The 25,706-nt window shown below is 35.7% G+C and overlaps 1 protein-coding gene across 1 annotated transcript in view; it reads left to right on the forward strand.

Moving 5' to 3' along the window:
* The window catches only part of CNTN5 (contactin 5), a 541,975-nt gene that overhangs the window by 368,144 nt on the left and 148,125 nt on the right, over window positions 1-25,706 (forward strand). Inside the window, exons 10-11 of the mRNA XM_027849527.1 lie at window positions 12,061-12,188; window positions 16,151-16,326. Of these exons, the coding sequence (XP_027705328.1) occupies window positions 12,061-12,188; window positions 16,151-16,326 (304 nt within the window). The remainder of the gene's footprint in view (window positions 1-12,060; window positions 12,189-16,150; window positions 16,327-25,706) is intronic.

The following is a 25,706-nucleotide window of genomic DNA, read 5'->3' on the forward strand; positions in this document are numbered from 1 at the left end:
GTGAGAATTAGAAGACTACAATGTAGTATACTGAGCAGCTAGGTGGCACAGTGATTAGAGTACTGGCCCTGGAGTTAGGAAGACTCATCTTTCTGAGTTAAAATCTGGCCTCTGACACTTACTAGCTGTGTGACCCTGGGTAAGTCACTTAACCCTGTTTGCCTCCATTTTTTCATCTATAAAATGAGCTGGAGAAGTATATGGCAAGCCGCTCCGGTATCTTTGCCAAGAAAACCCCAAATGGGGTCACAAAGAGTCAGACACAGCTGAAATAACTGAACAACAACAATAACAGTGTAATATACCAACAGAAAAAGAAGAAAACTCGCAGAATTTCAAGGAGGAATAAAAGTTTCACATTTTTATTCATTCTTTTGTTTTAGAGTCTACATTAAAAAAGCACTGGGAAGTCCTATGTCCGATATGTTAAATGATGGCACAGGTCAGATCATTATGAGAAGCTGCAGGGCAAATGAGCCAATACCACCTCAACTAAATATGTGCCTAAAAAGTTTGCAAATTGGAATGTCCCCAAATCCACAGCATCTTCTACTTTTAGAATAATATTATTAGGAAAGGTTAGACTCTCAGTATAGCAATCGTGGGAACTGCTTGCTTAGCTTTATTTAAGGTTTTAATTTCTCTTTGTTGATGAAATCAATTTCTTATTAGCACTAAGCTAAATGCTTCTGGGGGAAAAGGAAAAATAAATGTATTTGGTACAGGTCTTTACAGTTGGCTGAGACCTATTGTAGAAAACTGAGAATAATGAAAACTGAACTATATCCTAAGTAGACAGGTTTAATCTGTTGGAGGAGTTTTCCAAAGTATGATTCAAGAGAATAACCAGGGCTTCCAACTGTAATTCAGGACTGACAGACAATTTTCCCCAGTGTTCTGTTTGCTCAATAGTGAGTCCTTACCCCAGCAGCTGGTTTATCAAACTCTTGGCTAGTAGGTTCATTTGCTTCTATATTTTGTATGCCATGTCTATTCCACTGATCAATCTCTGTATTTCTTAGTCAAAACCAAATCATTTTGATGATTACTGCTTTGTAGTATAGGTTACGATCTGAAACTCCTAGGCTTCCTTCTTCTCCTTTTTTATTATTTCTCTTAAGATTCTTGACCTTTTGTTCTTCCATATGAATTTTGTGATTATTATTTTTCTACTAATAATCCTTTGGTAGTTTCATTGGTATGACATTGAATAAGTAAATTGAGTGTTATTGTGATTGTTTATTATATTGGCTTAGCCTTGCCATGAGCAAATAATATCTCTGAATAAAAATGTGATTTTTAAAAATTCAAGATTGGCACCACTAGATGCTTCTGTTTCCTCTGTAAAGGCAATGCAGACTTATATGTTCAGTAAGTTTCAGGTCAGCTACACAATGAATCTCATTTTTCAGTTTTTATTTTTTGAAAAATTCCCATTTCATAACTCCATAGTGAGGTCCTACACTATGAGGCATAGAGGTGATCCAAGGTCCTCACAGTATTAATTAAGCAAGAAATCACAAACTCTGGCAAGCTCTATCCAATGGGGAAGGTTTTGAATGTGGGAATGGAAATGTACTGTGATCCATGGACTGTTCAAATTAAAATTAGAGCAGTTCATCTCTAGGTTCTCTACCAGGTGATATATTTCTGTGGATAATTTACTAAGGCATAGAGTGATGTTAATGGGGGGGATTGTCTCAGAATCACAGAATTTCAGAGGTTGGGGGGACTTCAGACGGCCAACCCAGAGCTAAAAAGGAATCCTATCTACATCATACTCATAAGGAGAAATCTTCTAGCCTTTGTTGGAAGACCTCAGATGAGGGGAAACCCCATTCCTTGCCAGGCTGCCAATCTGACTTTTGTGTAATTCTAATTATTAGGAAGCTTTTTTCCCTTTTGTGGCAAGCCTCCATTTATCCTTTCATCACATAGGTTTAGATCTGAATCATAGAGGCAATCTAGTCCAAGGCCTTCATTTTATAGTTCAGGAAACTGAGGCTTAAAGAAGTTATGTGACTTCCTTGAAGTTACATAGAAAGTATCATAGCCAGAATTTGAACACACACCTTCTGACTTGAAATCCAGTGTTCTTTTCCACTATGCTATAGTGTTCCTAAATTTGTCTTTTGGGACCAAGAAAAATAAACCTAATTCCTTTCCCATGTGATAGCCATTCAAATACCTGAAGATAGTTTTCATGTCCTCCAGGCTAAACAAACTGAATTCCTTCAAATGATTGTCATAAAATATGAACTAGAGGCCCTTTATCATCCTAATTGCCCTCTTCTGTATAATGTCAAATTATCTTTTTTTTTCCTAAACTGTGGTGCCCATAGCTTAGCACAACATTCCTGAAGTGGTTGAAAAGTAGAGGGTCTAATACCTCCTTATTCCTAGAAGCTAGGCAACCAGTTGGCACAACGGATAGAGAGCTGGACCTAGAGATGGGAAGATCTGAATTCAAATCCAGCTTCAAATACTTACTGTGTGACCTTGGGCAAAACACCTAAAAAAAAAAAAAAAACTCAGTCTGCCTCAGTTTCCTCAACTGTAAAATATGGATCATAATAGCATCTACCTCCCAGGATTGTTATAAGGACCAAATAAGATAATATTTATAAAAAAAAAAAACAAGAAAACAGTACAGTGCCTGGCACAGAGTTGGCACTTAATAAATGCTTGTTTCCTTCCTTCCTCCTATACCATATTACTTTAGCTTTTTCATCCACATGACTCTGCAAACTCATATTGTCAAAGCCTGCTGTAACTCTCCAATATTCAAAATGCCTTCCCTGTATTTTACAGAACTGATTTTTTTAAACCCAAGTGTACAACTTTAACTACATTCCTATTGAATTTCATCTTATTGAACTCAGCCTAAAGTTTGTACCTACTACGATCTTTGTGAATCCTGATTCAGGCATTCAGTGCATTAGCTATCCCTCCTAGCTTTGTGTTTTCTGTAAATTTGACATGTATGCCTTCTATGTCTTTCTCTGTTTCAATAATAAACATATAAATTACCAGAGGGCCAAGCATAAGATTCCTGGTGAGCTCCACTGAGATCTCCATACAAATTGAAATCAACTAGTGTTCTTTGAATCTGGCCATTCAAGGAGTGCCAACATGGATGAAATCATGACTCCTTAAATAATTGAAACCTAAGATATAAAGGATCACAGTAATCTTTAGAAGTTCTTAGAGAATGGCTAAAGTGCATCTAATACCTAGTGGAATGCCTCAGGGATCTCTCTTTCACCTCATGTTGTTCACCCAACATTTTTATCACTGACTTGGATAAAGAAATGGATTGCAATTGTCATCCAATTTGCAGATTGCACAAAACTGGTAATGTCTTTAGACTGGTAAATCTTTAGATGTTTAAATAGTCCTCGTGTAGAAATAGTAGAAATTTTGGATTGTTTGTGAGGGAAGAACTAAGACAAACAGGTAGAATTTCCTAAAGAAACTACTAAAGAAGAGACCTCTAATAATGTAGAGCTCTTTAAGGGCTGTTTAAAAGCTCCTGTAAACAGTTGGCAACTAAGTCACTGTGGATGTTTAAGCAAAGACTGGATGACTATGGCACATGGAGCACTATCCCCTAAATTAGGATATGGATTAGAATTCCAGTATTGCTACTACATGCATATTTGGCAAGTCATTTAAACTCTCCAGGCCTCAGTTTCCTTATTAGTAGACTAAGGAAGGGAATTAGATCAGGGATCTCAAAATACTCACAAATTGACTTTGGCCTATTAGCAACCTCACAAACCATATTATGAAGGCTTTTGTCCCTATGTTCAAGTAAAAATACAATTAAGTCTTGCATGATGAGCCTCGCAGAGACACGGAAATAAAGATAGTAGTTAAAACAAGCATTCAATGTCACCTTGAGGCCACTGTACTAGATGCTCTCTGAGGTCTCTTCCACATCTCTTAGATAAATCTGAATCATTACATTATAGAAATTATGTAGATCAAACTCTCATTTTGCAGATGAAAAAACTGGGGTCCAGAGAAGTCAAGTCACTCACTTGGCTAAAATTGTAAACATAGTAAAAGTAGCAAAAATGAACAGCCACATCCAAGGTGTGACAACTAGAGAAGGAGCATGGTGAAGTCAGTCAGTCAGTAAACATTTATTAAGTGCCTACTGTGTGTCAAGTACTGTAATAAGTGCTATGAAATGGTGAAGTAAGAACAGCACAAAATTTGGGGTCAGAGGATCTGAGTTTGAGCTGTTAATACACCTAGTAAGTAATACAGCCAGGAATTCAAACCACGTCTTGACTCAGACTCCCATCCTCTTTCATGGTGGTCTAGTAGAAAGAGACCTGGACTTAGAGTCAGGACTTGGTGTAAGACCACTCTGACACTGACTTACTGTGTGACTATGGAGAAGTCAGTAAACCTTTCCATACCTCCATCTCCCCATTTATAAAATGGGGACATTAACAGCCGTGCATATGTCAGTGTGACAGACAGGATGCAAGCAGAGGTCTAAACTGACCTCAAGTCCAGAAAGCTATCCATTCTGCTGTGTTCTCTCTAGCAAGGCAGGATACTAGAGAGGATAAAGTACTAGTCTTAGAGACAGGAAGATTCAAGTCCCACCTCAGAACTTTACCAGCTGTTTGTATGATCCAGGAAGGGCTTTATCTCTCTGGACCTCAGTTTCTATGAAATTCTTGAAGGCAGAGACTGTTTTTGCTTATCTTTGTATCCCCAGCATTTATCATAGTGCTGGTAATAGGAGCTTAATAAATGCTTATTAACTGACTGATAATGAGGAATATGGACTCAATGAACTCTAAGATTGTTTCTAGCTCTAAATCTATGATTCTCTAATTATGTAGTCTACATCTCTCTCCATATTTTCCATCAAAATATAACTTTTTGTTTAATATCCTATTGAAATCTAATCATCCAGTACACATGCCATTTCCTTGGTCTGCTAGTTTTGTAACCTGATCAAAAAAAAATGACATTAGTATAGCAAACCCTATTCTTCATGAGATCATAGAGGTTCTCAGTAATCTCTTCTCTAAGTATTCACAGACTATCCATTTAATAATATATTCTAAGCCTTGGGCCAGAAATCCAAATCCCAGTTTTAAGATGCCATCTTTTTTTCCAGTTTTTCACTTTCCAAATCTGTCTACTCTTCTTAAGCTGCTACTTTCCATTGGCAGTGATGATGGAATCACCAATCTGTGCCCCGAGCTATAAATTCCCTAGCAATGCTTAGCTGGTTTCTACTAGTGACATAATTTTTCTTGCCATTAATTTGAAGAAGTTGGTAGCAGTTGGTAAGGCTAAAAAGTATTTGTAAGCTCTCTGATATGTCCAAAACATACACCTCAGGAAGAAAGCATGTCTCCAGAGGCTGTGTATGAGTGGATGCATAAACATAACAAAGAGTCATCAGCAAGTGTAACATTGCTTCTTCTTCTGAGTAGCTATGGATGCAGTTATTATGATAGTTATTATGGATCCCTAATGCACGTTGATAGTTACCTTGGACATGATTGAGATAATTCATGTATGAATGGGGCTTTTATTGTTATTGTTTGAATTGTCCAAGAGCAATTGCACTTTGCTATGAAAATATTTTAATAAAGGAAATCATATTCATTATCTAATTTAATAAGCTTAAATAACTGTTGAATTATTCTTTTTCTGTCAAGACTTTAATAAGATTGATAGTAATTCAAATGATATTCACCTTCTTATGTCCCTTATAAGAATTTTTAAATTTCTGAAATGGGTGCTAGGCTTTCAGTTAACAGACACTATCATTTGACAGATAAAAAAATATTCCCATATTGAAAGTTCCTAATCACACAAGTGGGTTGGTAGCCTAAAGTACAGAGGTGTTCATAAACCATCTTTAAAAAGAAAATATATTGTGTTGCTTCCTGTCAGTAAGAAAGAACTTGTCTTAAATCAAGATGTGAAATACTGTCAGTTTCTAAAACTCAATTATTTCTCCAAAGTCAGCAAACTCTTAAACCAGCCTTCTAAAAATGGTCACTTACCAGATGCATGTTTATTAGTCAAGAAATTTCCACTATCTTAAGAAATTCTGGTAATGCTTTTAATGTCCTGGGGAACTCTCGTAGTAGAGGAGTTCTTATGCTGGGGTCCATGGACTTAAATACATATATGCATATATCTATATCTATCTATCTATATAATTATTCCAACATTAATATATAATTATATTTCAATGTCATTGATTTATTTTGTAACTTACATGTTTTATCTTATGTACTTAAAACATTGTTATGCATTTAAGTTGATTTATTTTATAACCTATGTACTTAAAAATGTTATGTTTTTAAATTAGTTATTTTGTAAACTATATATTTCATCTTATGTATTCAAAAACATTATGAGAACAGATGTATAAGCTTCAATAGATTTCCAAAGGGGTCCATGACACAAAAAGTTTAAGAATGCCTGTACAAGAGCAATTATTTTGTTAAAGTAAAAAATATGTCCTCAAATGTATCTCTTTTTATATAGTGTATATCATACAACTTGTATCTGTGTAGGAATATCAAAATACTCAAATCTCTGAGTTAAAAAGCACCTTAGAAGCTCCCTAATCTAATACAAAGTAACACCCTCTGCAGCAGTGATGGCAAACTCAAATAAAAACAAATCCCTGCAGTTGCATATTGACTTAGAAAAACACAAGTTAACATTATCTATGTTGTGTTGTATTTTAATTTATTTTGTTAAACATTTCTCAATTATAATTAATCTGGTTCAGGCCCCAACTCTACTCTATAACATTCTCCGTACATGGTCACCCAGCCCCTGCTGAAAGAGCTCCAATGATAAGGAGCCCACTACCTCCTGAGAAGGTTCTTGTGAGTTTAACTTTCTACTAATGCAAAATCTGTCTCTCTGTATTCTTCACTCCTTGTTCCTAGTTTGACATTCTGTGACCAAGTGAACAAATCTAAATCTCTTCTACATGGAAGACCGTTAAATTGTCAATGGTAGCCATCATCTTCTTCCTAAATCTTCTTCCCTTCCGGGTAAACACCCCCAGTTTATGAGCTGATACTTGTACAGCATATTCTTTAGTCCTCTTAGTATTCTAATTACCATTCTTTGAACACTTTCTGGTTTGTTGGTGTCCTTCCAAAAATGTTGCACTGAGAACTGAATACAAATGAACAGTTATTGAATGAGTGGGAATGGTTATGCATTGTTCTTCAGGGAAAAATTGTAAAACACCTCTCTTTTGACACTATTTGCTCTAAATTATCCAGGATAGATTGTCATATGGACAATATCATATCATATGGACAATATGCACCAAAATGCCACTTCTGTACTCAGAAGTTTGAGTTGGGTAGCAAGCATGTTATACTTCTAACATACACAAATGTTAGATGTCTCTACCATGGCAGAATTATTACCTCTAGTCTATTTCAACTGAAACAAAAGTTAGTTGTCTTCTTCACTAACTATCCTTTTTTACTTTTGTGTATATGTGATATGGCATGGCTAAAAAAATTAGTATATTTAGTAAGCACCTTTTTAAAAAATAAGTAACTCAACACATTATTACAGGGTGCAAATACAAACATACTAAATGATCAAAACAAAGTAAAACATGTCATTAAGAAATTAAAGTTTTGGAACCATAAAACTGAGAACAATAGAGTACTTTATGACATTCCTTTTTTTTTTTTAAATGAACTATCTTTGACCAGGTTACCAAGAAAGATAGTGATCATCTGAAATTTTTAGAAACTACTTTCAATGAATATTTTCATGAAATTTCTAATAACTTGATTTGGATTGGCAACTCTCTGAATGATGAATTGGCAACAGACGAAAAAGATAATTTAATTGACACATCAACATATTTTTGAACTATAAACATAATCCATAAATAGCAGCCTTACAAATTTTTTGGCTAAATGATCAAAAATGAATCTCTATATTTCAGCATGGGATTTTATAAAACTTTCCTATCATTTTTCACTATATATTTGTATGAGTGAGCATTTTCACTTTATTCTTGTTTTAAATCAAAACACAGGGGAAAAAAAAACTTAATTTTAGATTGTATTTGTGTAGTGTTGAACCAAATATTGCAAACTGTTTTTCAAATAAAAATGTCCAATATCCAAATTAAGTTTTTATATGATCATTACATTATGCTAAGCATCTTCTAAGTTGTAATTCATTTTATTAGAATATTATTTGTATTAAACACAATTTGTAAAATAAACTCATTGGGAAGTTATGCAAGATATAAAAAGTATTGCTGGATTAATTTTTATAGAATGTCCCACATAAAATATTCATAATTATTTTATATTAGTTTTCTAATTTTGTATTTAGAATTTTAATAATTATAAATAGAACAGATTTTTTATAATTATATTATATAAACTTTAATTTGGAGATTTTGGAGGTAAAAATTATCACTGTACTTACTGTAAGCACTTAAAGAATAAATATAAAAGAATATTATAAGTGGTATATAAAATTACCCTGGGGATTCACAACACATTTTTTGTTATTGAAAGGGGCTCATAGAATAAAAAATGTTGGGAACTACTGGCTTAATATAAAGAACAAATGCCTAACAGTTACAGATATGCAAATGTGGAGTTGCTGCCTCACTAGAGGAGGCAAGAAATGGCAGGATTTCCCTTCACTATAGGTCTTCAAGCAAACTTGTTGCTGACGTGGTAGAAAAGATTCTTTGAGTGAATGAATGAATTGAATAAAAGAATAAATTAAAAGGCATCTATTAAGTGCCTACCAAGCATTGTGTTAAGCACCGGAGGTGAAATTACAGAAGCCCAGGGACCCTCAAACTTATATTCTAACAAGGAGAGACAACATACAGGAGAATGGTGACCAGGGAGAGACTCTTTTGTCCGGAAGTGATATGGATAGGGACAGGGATAGTAAATAGAGTCATAAGGCAAGAGATTGGCCCATTCCTTCTGGGAAAATTGGTACAGTACATTTGATCGAGATTCCAGATTTTGGGGAGGGGTGTAGTGAAGAGAGTGGTGTAAAGGGTAGTTTAAAAGGTACATATGGGGCAGAAAGGCAATTAGAGATGCTGTGAAGAAGATGGTCAGGGAAGTAGAGAATTAAGTGATTCATGGCTGGGGTATTTCTGAAATATTGGTCCAGGAACAATCCTCCAGTCAGAACAAAGGGTATGGATTTTTTTAATGGCCTCTGAGGTTCTTGATAACTCTGAGATTCTCTGATTCTATGAAATAACTAATTAAATTTCAATACTCATATTCTTAGATTGGAGAATATCACAGGAGAACATTTTTGGACCTTTCCATAGGTCTGTTGTGGTATGATGTGGAGATTAGCACTTGAGAACGAAATCCAGGATAATTTTTCAAGTGACCTGTTGGCATTGGGGTAGGTCGGGGGCAAGTGGGTAATGCATAAAAGAGGACCAGCTGGAAGGAAAAAAATATGAGAGCATAAGAGGGAGGGAGAATGAGCTGATCTCAACAGAGATGACAAGAAAGTCTGCCTATATTCCAGGGCCACATAGGCACTGGAACACAGACACAGAAAGATAGGAATGGTCATTGTTGTTTTTGGAATGCTAGAATTCATCTAATTAAAAGCTGGCAGCTTGGTCATCATACAACAGATAGAGCATTAGAGTTGGAGTCAGGATGACCTGAATTCAAACCCATCTTCAGACACATACTAGCTGTGTGACCCCAGGCAAGTCATTTTGCCTCTATGGTTCTCAATTTCCTCCTCTGTAAAATGGGGATAATAATTGTACCTATCTCACAGGAATGTTGGGAGGATATAATGAGGTAACATTTGCACACCTTAAAGTGCTACATAAATGCTAGCTATTGTTATTGTTAACCATTAGGTTAAAGGTATATGGATTCACATATGCATGTATTTGCATCAGTTGCCACTTTGAATGTTATTGTGAATCAAATGGTTGAAGTAAAAGCTGTTGGGTTGATAACATGGAAGTCACAAAGCACTTAATCTACTTTCTGTAGGGAACTAATAAGTAGTGAACTAGTAGAAATAAATATTCCTTTTTTTAAAAATGATTTATTATAAACCTAATAGTAAACATCAATAGAAATAACTGAACTTGCTTTACAACTATTTATATTTAAATAAATGAATTTCAGTGTTTAAAGTGTCATAACTTTTCAGTAGCTTCCTCCAAGATTGCTTTGGGATTCTTCATTTATCCATCCATTCTCATTCACTTTTTCTATTATATGATCATAACTTACATGCACTGTGAACTTCTGGTAGTTTTTTTTGCCTAATTTTTTTATAAAGTCCTTTCCTTATTTCTTTATATTCCTCATATAAGTTCATCATAATTGCATGATGATATTTCATTACATTAATTTATAACATTTTAACCATTCCCCTTTTGTTGGATAAACATTATTTTCCTACATTCTACTCAGGGATGCCTCTAGAATGTGCAACATTAGTATCAGCTTTGAGAAAAGAGAATTTTTCACTAGTGACTATGGAGGAGAGATAACTACAAAAAATCAGGGCTGCAACTTTATGTCAGAAATAGGTCCTGATGACCAGAAGGGGATGATATTATCCCACGTGCTCCTTATTAGGAGAATTCCTTAGGAATTCTTAGAGAAGAATAACTGCCAAGGCCCTGGCTACTGTGAGGAAAAACTATCATTTACAACTTCTTCTGTGAGTCTTACAATAACCCTGTGAAGTAACTACTAAAGTAATTATTATTCTTGTTTTATAAAAGAAGAAACAGTGTTCAGAGAGGTTAATTGATTTGTCCATGGTTCCACAATTAGTAACTGGTCAAGGCAAGATTTGAACCCTTGTTTTCCTGCCTTTCAGTTCCAGAACTCTAGCCACCATACTACTGACCCTTTTCAGGGAACTATAGTCCTACTGGTAGTAAGGGGCCTTCAGATAAAACTCTAGTATCAAAGAAAGAGAAATAGCTGCTGCCAGAGACAGCTTGGCATAGTGATTAAAGCACTGGATTTGGAGTTAGAAAGATTTAGGTTCAAGTCCTGTGCCTAACCCTGAACTTAAACCTCTCTGAAACTCGATTTTTATATCTTTAAAATGGAAAAAAATAATAGCACCTATCTCACATACCAATTGAAGTTGTTTTGAGGTTCAAATGAGTAATACAGTCCAAATGCTTGACCAACTTTAATGGCTTACAGGAATGTCACTTCATTATTATTTGTTAAAGATTTAGCCGAGCACAGGAGTTAAGACCCCATAAATAATCTACTTCAAATACTTGCATACCTCCAGTGCTAATCAGTGGCCTTCCCAAAGGCTAATAAATATGATGGTCCCAATTTAGAACTTTAGAAATCTTTAATAATGTATTATTTTCCACCTCCATCCAGGACTTGAGGTCATCTTTTAACAAACATCTTGAGAAAACCCAAATTCAAACTCTGAAGATCAAATTCTTAAGGGAGAAAATTGCCGAGTGAGCAACCAAAGTTGCAGATCTCATTTTCATCCCTTTGCTGCACAGTTTGCACTGCAGAGCAACTGCCATAAATCATCTTTGGACTGTATACAATTAATTTTATGTTCCCTGCCTGTCCTCCTCTACTTTTTACCCTGGTATCTTTTTATATTTGATTTCTAAGGTCACTCTCAGTTTGAGGGCAAATAGTTGTGCTTAATATTAAAATATCACTGGGAGATGTTATAGTAGCAAGTTTTAATAACCAAATACAGGGTCACCTTTTTCCCACAAGTTTTCAAATTAGTAGTCAGTAAGTGTCAAAAGAAAAAAAAAATAGCCCATTGCCCCATAACGCCTTTGAATAGAAGAAGATATAACCTAGGCTGGTTGCAGACCTTCTTGGAAGGGTAAAATGTTTCTCCCACCATCACTTACTCCAACAGTGATTCTTTGTTTTATTTATTATTATTACTATGGAAGTGTTTTCAGATGTCATCTGAGTTTCTTATAACTTAATTGATTTGCAGTAATACAGGAAAAATTCCTTTTCTGATCATTTTCAGAGTAGTTATTCTTCCAGATGGGAGTCTCCGGATCCTAAATGCTTCTAAATCAGATGAGGGAAAGTACGTTTGCCATGGGGAAAATGTCTTTGGTTCTGCTGAAATCCTAGCTTCTGTATTTGTAAAAGGTAAGAGAATCTGGCAATTCTATTGACATGCTCTACAAATTTCATATATACTTCTCTCCCTACCAGAAAACTTTTTGCTTGTAAACAAAAGGATATTAATATTGTGCATATGTGTACCCATAGAGTATTAGGAACATAAGAACAAATATAGACAAATACTATCTTTCTATTGTTGAAGGAGACCAGAGCACAACCTCTGAAATCATGGGACCTGGTTTCAAATCTCATTTCTGATGCTTATTACATGTGTGACCTAAGATAAGTCACCTTCCCTGTACCTCAATTTTTTTTTCATCTAAAAAAAGAGAGGGTTGAACTAGGTGTAGGAGTTCCCTTCCAGCTCCAAATCTATGAATTTCTAAACCTTGGTGGGTGTGGGGGAGGTATAGGGAGTCTGCCACAGGAGTACTGATTTCTTTTTGAATAAAAACTAAAGAAGCAAAGGGCAACTTTTTGAAATTTTGCCTGTTGCCCAGACATAAATATCTGGTTCTCATATCAACATTAAACCCACCATATTTTAATGACAGCCATTTGAAGTTGGTCTAGAAACAAGTTAGGTGGGTAGTAATTATTTCAAAAAGTCAGGGGGTAGGAGAATGAAGATGGGGCATCAGTTGCACTTGATTAAAAACAATTAGCTGCTACTTGACATTCTCACCTGTAAAATGGTGGCAATACACTAATAATTGATAAAGTGATAATACTTGACAAAACTATTGTAATCATCAGAGGACCTAGGTTCAAATCCTTATTGTGGCACTTACTAGCTGGGTAACTTTGGGCAAATCATTTAACCTCTCTAGATCTCAGTTTTCTTATCTGTAAAAGTGGGGTGGCTATACTAGATTGTCTCTAAGGTCCTTTCCAGCTCTTTATTTATGACCCTATGATTTCATAATCTATCAAAACCACTTTATACACTTTATAAAAAAAGTCACATTTTACAAATATGATGTAACTTCATCAACATTCTAAAACAATCCTGGCACACAGCAGGTGCTTAATCAATGCTTAGTGACTGATTGTCAAACAAAAGTCATTTACTAAATTTCTACAGCGTGCCAAGCATTGTCCCAGACTTTTCCTGTAGCTTCTTTTGGAAACAATGACTGTGATGCTTTTCATGACATCTGTTCTTCCCAGTATAATCAAAAGGAAAACTAGATGTCAGATATATATATATATAGATATATATATATAGATATATAGATATATATATATACTCTAATATGATGAATGTGTCATAGTTTAAAAGCAGCAGAAGCAAACACTTGAAGCAGAGAATATCAACTAGCAATGCCCATCACAACAAAACTAGGAACATGATGTAATGCTTTTATCCACACATTTCAATGGATAGATAGGAGATAATATAAACAGAGTATGTTTTGTTTTTTACCTTATAAACCTTCATACAATACAATTTGATTAACTAGAACCCTAACTTTTTGTGCAGTTCTAGATTGTCTATAAGGTCCTTTTCAGATATTCATTTATGATCTTATGGTCTCATAACCCAACAAAACCACTTTATACACTCTTAGAAGTGTTATAAATGTGACCTATCATCATCAACATCATCATCATCACCAGTGAGTTCTGGCATATAGGTGCTTAATAAAAAGCTGGGCTCTCAGTCAATGAAGAATCATTTATTAAGCACCACTGTGTACCAAACACTGTGCCAGACTTTTTCTGTGGTATCTTTTAGAGGCAATGACTCGGCCTTTACGAGACACACAGATGAGATGAAAGCAAACTGGTACACTGGTATTATTCTTAAAAAAGAAACTTTCAGTGGTTACCACAGACATAAAGCAATTTTCTATACTTTGTCTGTCTATAGATTTCTATCATCACCATTGATATGATTCATAATAATTAGCCTGAGGCAATGCAAGATTCCAAATAATCAAAGACAAATTCAATTATATTAAGTAAAACCTATCCACTAAAGCAGTAGGGAGTTGTTGTTCAGTCATTTTCAGTCATGTTCAACTCTTCATGACACCATTTGGGCTTTTCTTGGTAAAGATACTAGAGGGTTTTGCCATTCTTTCTCGAACTCATTTTTTTTATTTTAAACTTCTTTCCTCATTTTTTTAATGATTTATTATTAATTTATTTATTTTTAGTTTTCAACATTCACTTCCACAAGATTTTGAGTTCCAAATTTTTTCCCTGTCTCACCCCTCCCCCAACCCAAAATGTGCATTCTGAATACCCATTCCCCTAACCTGCACTCCCTTCTATCCCCCCCTTCTTTTATCCCCTTCCCCTTCTCTTTTCCTATAGGGCAGGATAGATTTCCATACACCATTGCCTGTATATCTTATTTCCCAGTTGCATGTGAAAACAATTTTTAACATTTGTTTTTAAAACTTTGGGTTCCAAATTTTCTCCCTTCTTCCCTCCACACCCACCCTCATTGAGAAGGCAAGGTACTTGATATAGGTTATATATGTGTAGTCATGCAAAAAACTTCCATAATAGTCATGTTATAAAAAGCTAACTATATTTCCCTTCTCAAACTCATTATTACAGATGAGGGAACTGAGGCAAACAGAGTTAAATGACTTGCCCAGGGTCACACTGCTGTAAGTGTCTGAGGCCAGATTTGAATTCAGGAATATGAATTGTACTAATTCCAGGCCTGGTGCTCTATCCACTATGGCACCTAGCTGACCTAAAACAGTAAGGAGACCAATATCCTTGTAGAATATATTCAGTGACAGAGATTGAAAAAGGTTTTCTTCTTAATCCTTAGTTAACCAGAATCTTTGTTTATCCACAATACTGTATCCTGATTAAATTAAGTTTGTGTGTTCTGCCTTCTCTGAAGATGTTAGTTTCTTGATTGTACTATACAGGGTATTTAATTTCTTGAGATTTCATACTTAAATTAAGTTCTGTCCTATGGTACGTTTTTTCACTCATAAAGGCTCCTTAGAAGTAATTCAAATATTAGGGAATTTAATATTTCTGATGCTTTGATCCAGGAATGTCACAAAGGGGAACTCTCTGTGGATTTACAGAGGTATCATCATATCATAATACAGTCCAACCCCTTATTTTATTCATGAGGAGACTGAATCAGAGCGAGGTTAAGTAACGTACCCAAGGTCACACAGATACAGAATTTGAACCTAGGTCCTTTGATTCCAAAGTTAGCACAATCCTCCTAAGATGGGTGAGATCCTACAAGACCAGCAAAGATAGGATTCTCTCTGCCTTGTGATTCCACACATATTATTGCATACCACAGAGTCAGGACAGGAGGATCTGGAGAAAAGACAAAAAATACCAACATGATACTAAAGTACATATTTCATGTTGCCCTTTCTCTTTGTCTTCAAAAACATAATACCACGTTGGATTGCTAAAAGAAAAGAGCATATTGGAAATTCTATGTTGTCTTTCCAATTTAATCCTAGTTGGTAATACTACATTTCAGAAGAATATAACATGGCATTCTCTAGTCCAAAATGCCAAGATGCCAAAGAGTAAGATTCATTTTCATGATTTGCAGCAGGGTACTTTTAACTTGGGCTTAATCAATAGTCTGTTTTTCTTTTTCTTCCGACAAACCAGTTTAATCACTGTTTTCACTAAATTGAACAGTTATTCAGGCATCAAGTAGCAGTAACATTTATTAACTCTCTTCTCTCCTCTTCTGGAATAAGTGGCATTTCCTAATTAAGTGAATGTTGACCAAGTGAACTACACAGTGGGATTTCCATTATACAGTGAATGTATCTAATACAAAATTGTAGTTGGGAAGCAGATAATTTATCTTATCAGGATTCTATTTATTTGAATTAACAATTGGAAAGTATAGTATTTATATACTTTCAACAATTGCAATATTTATGTTCTGTTGTAGGTTTTTAAGTTAAGCTAAATACTAAATGTTTCATGGAAATCAGTCTCACCATTTCTTCCTTTATGTATTGTCATAGAACCTACAAGGATAGAACTTACTCCCAAGAGGACAGAATTAACAGTGGGAGAAAGCATTGTCCTCAATTGCAAAGCAATTCATGATGCCAGTTTGGATGTCTCTTTCTACTGGACTTTGAAGGGACAGCCTATCGATTTTGAGAAGGAACGCGGACATTTTGAAAGTATCAGGGCCGTAAGTGAAACATATTTTTATTTTTGTGTGTATCACAAATTTCAGTGGACAGCTTTTCCCAACTATTAAATTCATATCAAAATAGAAAATAATTGACTCAAAACAATAGCTTTAGTCCATACTTTAGACTTATAGCAAACATTCAAAATAATGATAATTATTTAGGGACCCCAATAAGAAATAAATGACACTTGCTTCCCCAATGGGTATATAAAACTTTGATTGGAAATTATTTAGCATATTAGCAGCTCTCTTACATTATATTACCATTTCTTACCTTAGAGCATGCATAATAGTAATGGGAAAATGTACACATTTTAGTCTTTACATTCCTTCCTAGAAATTATAATTTTTAAAAAAGTGAATAATTTCTTATAAGTTGCAGTTTTACCATAAAATCTGTGATCTGAAAACCTTATGGGTGATTTGTGTCTTACACAAGCGTCTGTAATCATTTAGTTTTTGGTCCTACATTCTTTTTTCATCCTATTATTTTTCTACATCACAAGCAACAAAATGGTTCAAAATGTTTCCTGCTCCAAGTTCTCCATAACTATTTGGGATGGTTTTCTAAATTGAACTTTAGCTGTATGTCTAAAATAGAAAGAAAGATAGGGTTAGCAGTAGAATTTAGCTTTCTTCATGATAACGAAAAAGACATTCTGGTTGGAAATGTCTCTTCCAAATGACTAAAAAGATTAGTTGAAATTAAGTGTTTTGATCAAAGTCCTACTGCTCTACTATCAGCAACCTATTGGTTAGTAGCAGGTTATTCCTTCCCTAATTTTCTCTTATTATTTATACATGCCATCATAGTTCCCAAATGCCAATATAACATACTCTTGGTTTGTTTGTTTTGTTTTGTTTTTTCAAGAAATTTGGTCATCTGTTCAATAGCATAAAATTCACGCCTTAGCTATTTTTTTCCATTTTATTTTCCTTGATATGATTCAGCAGAAGGAAGCAACACCTCAGAATATTCATTTCACTCTGGCTCAACTTTTGATCACAGAGTAAAATATAAATATAAAATTGCCACTGTGCCATTCAACAGATCCAGTCAACTTTCAAAATTAAAGGGGTTTAATCCATGATGAATAGGACCTATTAATATTTGTGCTCTATTAAATTGCCCTCATTGTTCTGTTTTTTCCTCTTCCCTTTCATTGAGCTAATAACTCCACAGACCAATGAGTTGAATGTTATGTCATGAATTTCATGAAATTGAACCAAGGAAATTTGCCAGTATTGGACTGAAATGTTTTTTTAAGTGTTATTCTATTTGATTATAAAATACTTTATAGTAAGGGGAATAGGTATATAAAAAGGAAACCCTAAAATCTAAAAAGTAATGTGTACTTCCTCCCTGTTAACAGGTACCCCATGAATTTTTAAATACTATTCAAGTAGACTAATGAACTTCATGATGAAATTATGGATTTGCCCTTGTGGTAGTCATACAACCCTGGTTGAATACTTTCATTTGTGTCAATAAACACTTTGGAACCCCTTTAGAATTCTGTTTTTCAGGATAATAGTGCCTGTCAGCTCAGGCTATTAATAAATATAATCATTGTGTTTGGGGGATCCATAATTTGATCACTTGACATGTAAGTTCACATAGCAAGAAACCATGACATAGTGTGCAGCTGAGAAATGGAAGAGCAAGAACTTTTTTGTATTCTACTGAAGTAAGAGAAAATAGCTTCTCATGAGAAAATTTGAGAGTGATTTTGATACAGTTAGAATAACTGAATGAAATGTGTGTATCAAGGTAGACAATAAGGAAATCTAGAAATTGGATTTATATAGCACATGTAAAATCAAAATAGACATTGGCTTCTCTGTGCAGTGCTAAAACAAATAATGTTTTAGTGAAAAAAGGCAGTGACTTTGGGTTTAGCTTTACATAAATCATAAAAATGGTAATTTTGGATTTTTTTTTTTTACCTTTCAACTCAAATGTTGCTGTCTTGGATGCACAGTCGGAGATGGGTATATGCTCAATTCTGTTGTAAAATTGATCTTAAAGCATTAGTCTGATGACGTCACCTCCCCTATTCAATCCTCCAAGATCAAATATAAAATCCTCTATCATTTAAAACCTTTAAAACCCTGACCCTTTTCCTATCTTTCAAGCTTTCCTCATACTCTAAGATCCAGTGAAACTGGTCTCCTTGTTTTTCCTTACCCAAGACACTCCATTCTCCAACTGATCATTTTCACTGGCACCCCATCCCTCCACCATGCCTTGAATTCTCTCCCTCCTCCTCTCTGTCTTATGGCTTCCCTGGCTTCCTTTAAGTCCCATATAAGGTCCCACCTTCTACAAGAAGCCTTTCTTGTTCCTCCTCCATTCTAGTGTCTTCTCTCCAAATCTTCTCCAGTTTATCCTTTCCATATTGTCTTTGTGCATAGTTGTTTGCATGTAGTTTCCCCTATTACACTGTGAGCTTCTTGAGATCAAGGGTTGCTTTTGGCCTTTATTTGTAGTCTCAGTTCTTGACATAGTGGCTACCATACAGTAGGGTCCTCATAAATTCTTGCTGTTGGGCTGTCTAAAATTGAAAGACTATTAATATTTGCCATTCTAATGTGTATTATTATATTTCATATGAAATAACTCTGTACTTCAATTAGAGATAATAATTAAGGATATATCAAACTTAGAAAATCATAAATACCACTTTAAAATGTGAAGTTTGAGGACTGTAGTACTATGATGGGTGTATTTCTAGTTTTATGCTTATTCTTTGTAGACCATGTCTACATAATACCTGGTATGATGTGTACAACTATTAAGGGAAAACCATTCACTCAATATTCAAATAATCAATCCAATTTAGGCAGATAACTTCTTAGACAGTGATGTGACTTAACCAGAAAATAGTCATTTTAGTATGCAGTGTAGAGTTGGCATCAAGCAGGATGAATTTGGGTGAGTACAGAGAAAATGAGTCAAGATTTTCATATTTTTTTAGTTTCATTTCATAGTAGATCGTCTAAGTAAAACATCAGAAATCACATTTTTAAGCTCTGGTTTTCTGGTACAAGATAGATAGAGTTATAAATGAATTTCTACACATACATCATTAATGCAAACTAAATATCAGAATGGTTAGTAACCTATTAACTTTTTTGTCAGTCAGTCAATAAAAATCTGTTAAGCACATGCTACTTGCTAGGAATTACGCTAAGGGCTGGGAACATAAAAAGATAGTCCCTGTCCTTAAGAAGCTCACAGTCTTACAGGGGAGAAAATATGCAAGCAATTATGTACAAACAAGCTACATAAATAAGAAATGGGATAAATAGAAGATAAACAACAGAAAGATACTAGAGTTAAGAGGGACTTGAAAAGACTTCTTATAGAAAGTAAGGTTTTAGCTGGGTCTCAAAGGAAGCCAGTAAAACCAGGATGCAGAGATAAGGAGTGAGAGAATTCTAGATCACCAGTGGAAATGTCTCAAATCAGGAGAGGAAGTATCTTCTGAGAGGAACAGCAAGAAGGCCAGTGAATGGTTTTGTGCATTTTGAAAATTGTTTCATGGATTACACTTCAGTTCTATATCTCATTTGGAAAACTCTGCTGTACCTTCAATGAGTCTAAGCTGCTGTCTGCCACAAAACCCACTCTATAATTCCAGTGCCCAGTCTTCCTTAATCTTTTTGCCTTCCTTCTTAGATTATCCCTAATTTATCATATATGTATATATATATATGTATGTATGTGTGTATATATATATCATTTGGGTCCTTTTTGAGAATGAAGGACCACAATCAATGACATACCACATATAACCTTAAATCTGACTCTCACCCTAACCCTAACCATGCACTCATACACTTGAGTCCTGTAGACAGCATTACCCCAGGTTCAAGCTCAGGGGACAATCTCATTGTCTATCTCCTACCTAACCACATCTCTAGCCTTGCACACAAATATGTCAGCGAAGTCTTTTCAGGTTTGAACTTCCCTTACATTTCTTTGTTTCATGGGTCCTCATGAGTCCATGGGTTTCATGGCAATATTAATTGCCAAGTGGTCAGTGGTGATAGACCTCACCAGGTTTAGCTAGGCTAGTCCTCAGAAAGTAGACATAGTCTATTGCCAGTCCAATAGTTGAAGTTTTTCTAGCATATTGAAACCTGCCTTAGCTACCACAATGAAGTATTGCAATGGTACTTTGTAGAGGCAAGAGCAATAAAAGGTCATGAAGGCCTAAATTTTAAAATACAGTCTAATTGCTTTAGGAGGTCAGAAAAGGAAAATAACAATAATAATAATAATAATAAAAAACATGGTCTGAAAGAGTGAGGGAGACTTCATGGAAAAAATGGAGCTTGTTTAGTACCTGGAAGACAGAATTTCAACAAGTAGGGAGGAGAAAGAGGCAGCTAAGTGGTGCAGTGAATAGAGTGTAGGACCTGGAGTCAGGAGGATCTGAGTTCAAATGTGGACTCAGACACTTACTAGCTGTGTGTCCCTGGCCAAGTCACTTAATCCTGTTTTCCTCAGTTCCTCATCTATACAATGATCTGGAGAAGGAAAAGGCAAACCTCTCTAGTATCTTTGCCAAGAAAACCTCCAAATGAGATCACGAAGAGTCAGACAAGACTGAAATGACTTAACAACAACAAAGGGAGAAGGAAAGATAATATAGGCAAGGAAAAGAAGTAAAGGCAAGCATGAGTATAGTGAATACCATAATAGTAAAAGAAACTAGTGTGATTGGGACAGGGTTTGTGTTGAGGAGCAGTGAGAGATTAAACTAGATACACCAAGTGGGGCTAGGCAATGAAGGAATGCCTCTCCTAACAGAGGAGTTTGAATTTGAATCTGTAGGTAGAGACCAAAAGCAATTTTCATAGGATCACAGATTTACAGGTGGAAGGAACCTCTTAAATTATCTAGTCCAAACATCTCATTTTATATGAGGAAATAAGTTTGGGGGAGTTAAATAACTTACCCCAAGGTGATACATATGGAAGTCATCAGAGACAGAATTTGAACCCATGTCCTCTAACACCAGAGCCAATGTTCTTGGGCAAGTCACAACTTCTTAGGTAATTAAGTAGGAGAGTACTCAGCACTTAGCCTGGAGCAAGGAAGACCTGGATGTGGCCTCAGACCCTAACTAGCTGCAGGACCCTAAGAAAGTCACTTAACCCCTGTCTGTGTCAGTTTCTTCAACTGTAAAATGGGGGTGATAATTGCACTTACCTCACAAGATTGTTTTGAGGATCAAACAAGATAATATTTGTAAAGCACTTAGTACAGTGTATGACATGTCGTAGCTCTTCATAAACACTTGTTTCCTTCCTTTCTCTCCCTGGGCCTCATTTTCCTCATCTGTAAAAGGAGATGCTTAGACTCAAAGGATTCTGAGGTCCCTTGCACTTCTAGATCTGCACTCTGAGACTATGAAAACTACCTTTGGGCTTTACCTATTAGACTGTTTGTTTTTCTTCTCTATTTTCATCTGAAATAGCTGTATTTCAAATGAGGCCAATCTCAAAAATTGAGGAGTGAATGGGGAAGCAATCTATTTGCCCAGTAGATGTTAATAGTATAAAAATGAACAAAATTAGAGGGATCCAGGTGAAGGTTGAACTCACAAGACCTCAAAAAGGAAAATCTACTTCTGGATTCTTAAGTGTGGCTAGGACTGCTTTCTCTGTTTACCTTTGAAAATTATAATCCTTATTTTCTGCCAAAATCTAATTGCAATTCTTCATGTCTCTGAACTTCAAACTGATTTTCTTTAGTGTATTCTTTTTGAATTACTTTTGAAGTTCCCCCGAAAGTTAAAGTTGACACGGAATTGAGAAGCCAGGTCCTTTGAAGATTTTGTCTACTGAACTAGACACAAAATCTTAAGGGACCCTACATATAAGCCAGGCCTATCCTGCCCTTTTTTTCAGGCAGAAATTTCCTCTGCAATAATCACCCAGACAAGCTGTCATCTGGCCTCTGATCATACAATTACAGAGAACTCACCATCTCAAGAGAAAACCTATTTCATTTGGAGGTGGCTCTAATTGTTAGAAAGTTTTCCATCCTATGGAGTCATGATTTGTTTCTCTGTCATTTTTATTTCTGGAACAAGGCAGGTAAATCTAACCCTACTTGAGAGGCAGCCATAATGGACAGCTTCCTGTGATTAGAGAATTTTTTAAAAAATGATTATATTTGTATCCTCATTGCCTAGCACAATTCCTAGCACATAACAGGTACTTAATAAATACCTATTGGTTGATTGGATTAAGTAACTGATTGATAGCCATAAGCTAATTTCCTGCTGAAGCTCCTCTGACTGTCAATCAAATCCTATGCTTAGTGTTTACTCCCAGCAGTGACCCTGGACACAATTCATAACTCCCAAGGGCCTTCCTGTTCCTTCTAGGGAAGAGGAGAAACCATCATCATCCCCTTTAGATGCAACTCCTCTTCAGTCCATGGTTCCTGACATATCAACAAATTTCCTTCTGCCAGCAGCATTTTATTCTTGAGCATGTAATTCTCCATGTCTACTAAAGGATTATGTGTGCCCTCTCTCCTCCTTCCCACTGCTACTCTAGTAGGTTGGAGACAAAATCGCATCCTGGGCATTGCAAGCTTTATACCAGAGAAAATGGGAATAGGGGGAGGGGAGAAGGAGGCACCATCCTTTTTAAAGGAGCAAATCAGTTTTTAATTGAGGAAGTCCTACCTTGTTAGCAACAGAAATCCACCTCTCCAATTCAATTATACCAAATGTCACTTACTAAATGTTTTACCAAACACTAAATAAAATGTATCTAAATAGGACATATCAAACCTAGTTTCAGTTCTATGATCATAATTATATCATTTCTTAATTTTCTTCCTAGGTCTTATCTTTCTATCTCCATTTACATAATATCATTTGTTTTTATTTCTATTTCTAGAATTATCTCCTTTCCTTGTTTCCACAGTTTTTGTTTCTGTTGCAAGTTAGTGTATTTGTTTCTGCCCTGAGCTACTAATTATTTCATATTGAAGATATGCACCCCATAAGGCTCAGTCTACATTTAACCTTCCTTCTTGCAAAAGTTTTAACATTCTTGATATAAATTGGCTGTTGGATTACCCTCCCTTAAACCTCATAGAATCACACCCTATATGAAACTTTTTCTCTTCCCCCATGTATTGGCATTCTCTCTATCTTGAAATCATTTTGTATGAGAATCTCAGAATTGCAATATATGTACTTTTTACTTACGTGCCTTTTATACCTCCTCCCTTACTCCCAGTAGAATGTAAGTTCCTCAGGAGAGGTACTTTTATATGTCCCCAGCAGAACACAATGTTCTGTACCCAGCAAGTATTCAGTCAACATTGTTGAAATGAACAGTTCTGGGCAGTGAGATGTAAAACCGCCAGACTGCCAAGCGTAGTTTCTCATCTTCATAACTAACTTTTCCAATTTCACCTCTAGTTTAAGTGTGGCCCCAGCTATTCCTAATTGTAGAATGGATTTTCAGCTCTCTGTCTGCTTCCACCTCCTTTAGCTTTTCAGGTAATAACAAAAGCTCACAAAAGTCCCACTGTGGGCCGAGCCTGTTCTATTTTATCCCCATGGGATTCTCCAGGAAGCTGGTAAGTCTTCTGTCTCTGTTATCACATAGACTCCCATTTAACCAGTTAACACATTGAATTAGCTTTTACAAAAGGCTATTTAGCTTCAATACATTGCAAGAAAACAACATACAATTACCCCAAACATGGAGACATAATGCCCACCCCCTATGCCGCCTTGGTCTCTGAGGAGGGGAGGTAGATTAGGTTTACTGTTTAGCTAAATTCCTACATAGCATTAGTGCCACCAAGTTCAAGGCCAAATACCAGCTGGGCCAGCATCTGTTACTCTTGCTCTTCACAGTTTAACCACTGTGATGGTGGCTAAAATCTACCGGCCTAGATTTTGGGACTCCCAGATCTCCAGTGGCTCTAACTCCTCGCATGCAGAATATACTCTGCACACCTAGAATGGAACAAAACTAAGAAAAATGCCAAAATCCCATACCCATTTCTCTGGTCACATGGCCTAGGGCAGGGGTGGGGAACCTGCGACCTTGAGGCCACATGTAACCCTCTAGGGTCCTCAAGTGTGGCCCTTTGACTGTGAAGTCAATCTGACTTTGTCAGTTTCATTTTGACTGACTTCACAGTCAAAGGGCCACACTTGAGGACCTAGAGAGCCACATGTGACCTCGAGGCCACAGATTCCCCCATCTTGGCCTAGAGCATTGGACAAACCATAGTGCCCTCTCCCTTTACTGAATGGTCTTACTAGCGGTGGATGTAGAAGTAACTTTCACCCTTGTACCTGAATTCCAAAACAAAACAAATGCGCCAACAATACTGGTCAGTTCTGGTTTTGCAGACAATGGGGTAAAAGATTGCCTCCCACCATATGGCATGCCAACCCAGAATGTCCATGCCTCAATTCTCTAATCTCCTAGAAGATGGTCCCCCAGCATCTTCCCTCTGGGTTATACCATTTTACATAGTCTCCATTTATGCCAAACCCCCAATACTTATATCACTTTAACATTTGCAAAACACTTTATATATGTCATCTTATTTGATTGCCATGAGAACCCTGCAAGGTAGGTACCACTGTATTATTCCCATGTTACAGGCAAAAAACTAAAACAGGGTAATTAAGTGAGTTGTCCAATGTCACATAGTTGTTAATCTAAGGATTCCAACTCAATTCTCCCTAATTCCAACTCTCTATCCACTATGCCACCTAGATGTCCTAGATACCCAGTGTTCTTTGTTTTTGGTTGTTTTTTATTTTTTGGTGAGGCAATTGGGGTTAAGTGACTTGCCCAAGATCACACAACTAGTAAGTGTTAAGTGTCTGAGGCTAGATTTGAACTCAGGTCCTTCTGACTCCAAGGCTAGAGCTCTATTCACTGTGCCACCTAGCTGCCTCTATCCAGTGTTCTTTGACTACACCATACTGCTTTCTTACTTCTCTTGGAAGATTCTAATACTAATCATTATTATTGTCTATTGAATGTTCAGCTATTCACCTAAAGTTACTTATCTTTTAAAAAAAACTTTTGACCTATGCCCTTCTAATTGTTTTATATTATAACAATTCTCATTTTCAAATATTTATAAATGTTATAACCATAAGTTCAAAATTTATGTATTTGCTTTAAAAATGTACACATTTAAAAATATCTTACCTTGAATTTCTACCATTTTTATTTTTCTTCTTGGTATCAAAGCACTGATGTCAAACATCATACTCTAAATGCATACTGACCCTTAAAAGTGGAATAATTCTTAATATGATGTCACCTTAAAATCTCATTTCAAATTCTTGTCTTTTATTAACCCT

This window comes from Vombatus ursinus, unplaced genomic scaffold, assembly GCF_900497805.2.
Source record: "Vombatus ursinus unplaced genomic scaffold, bare-nosed wombat genome assembly UNPS02007612.1, whole genome shotgun sequence".
Classification (NCBI taxonomy): Eukaryota; Metazoa; Chordata; class Mammalia; order Diprotodontia; family Vombatidae; genus Vombatus; species Vombatus ursinus.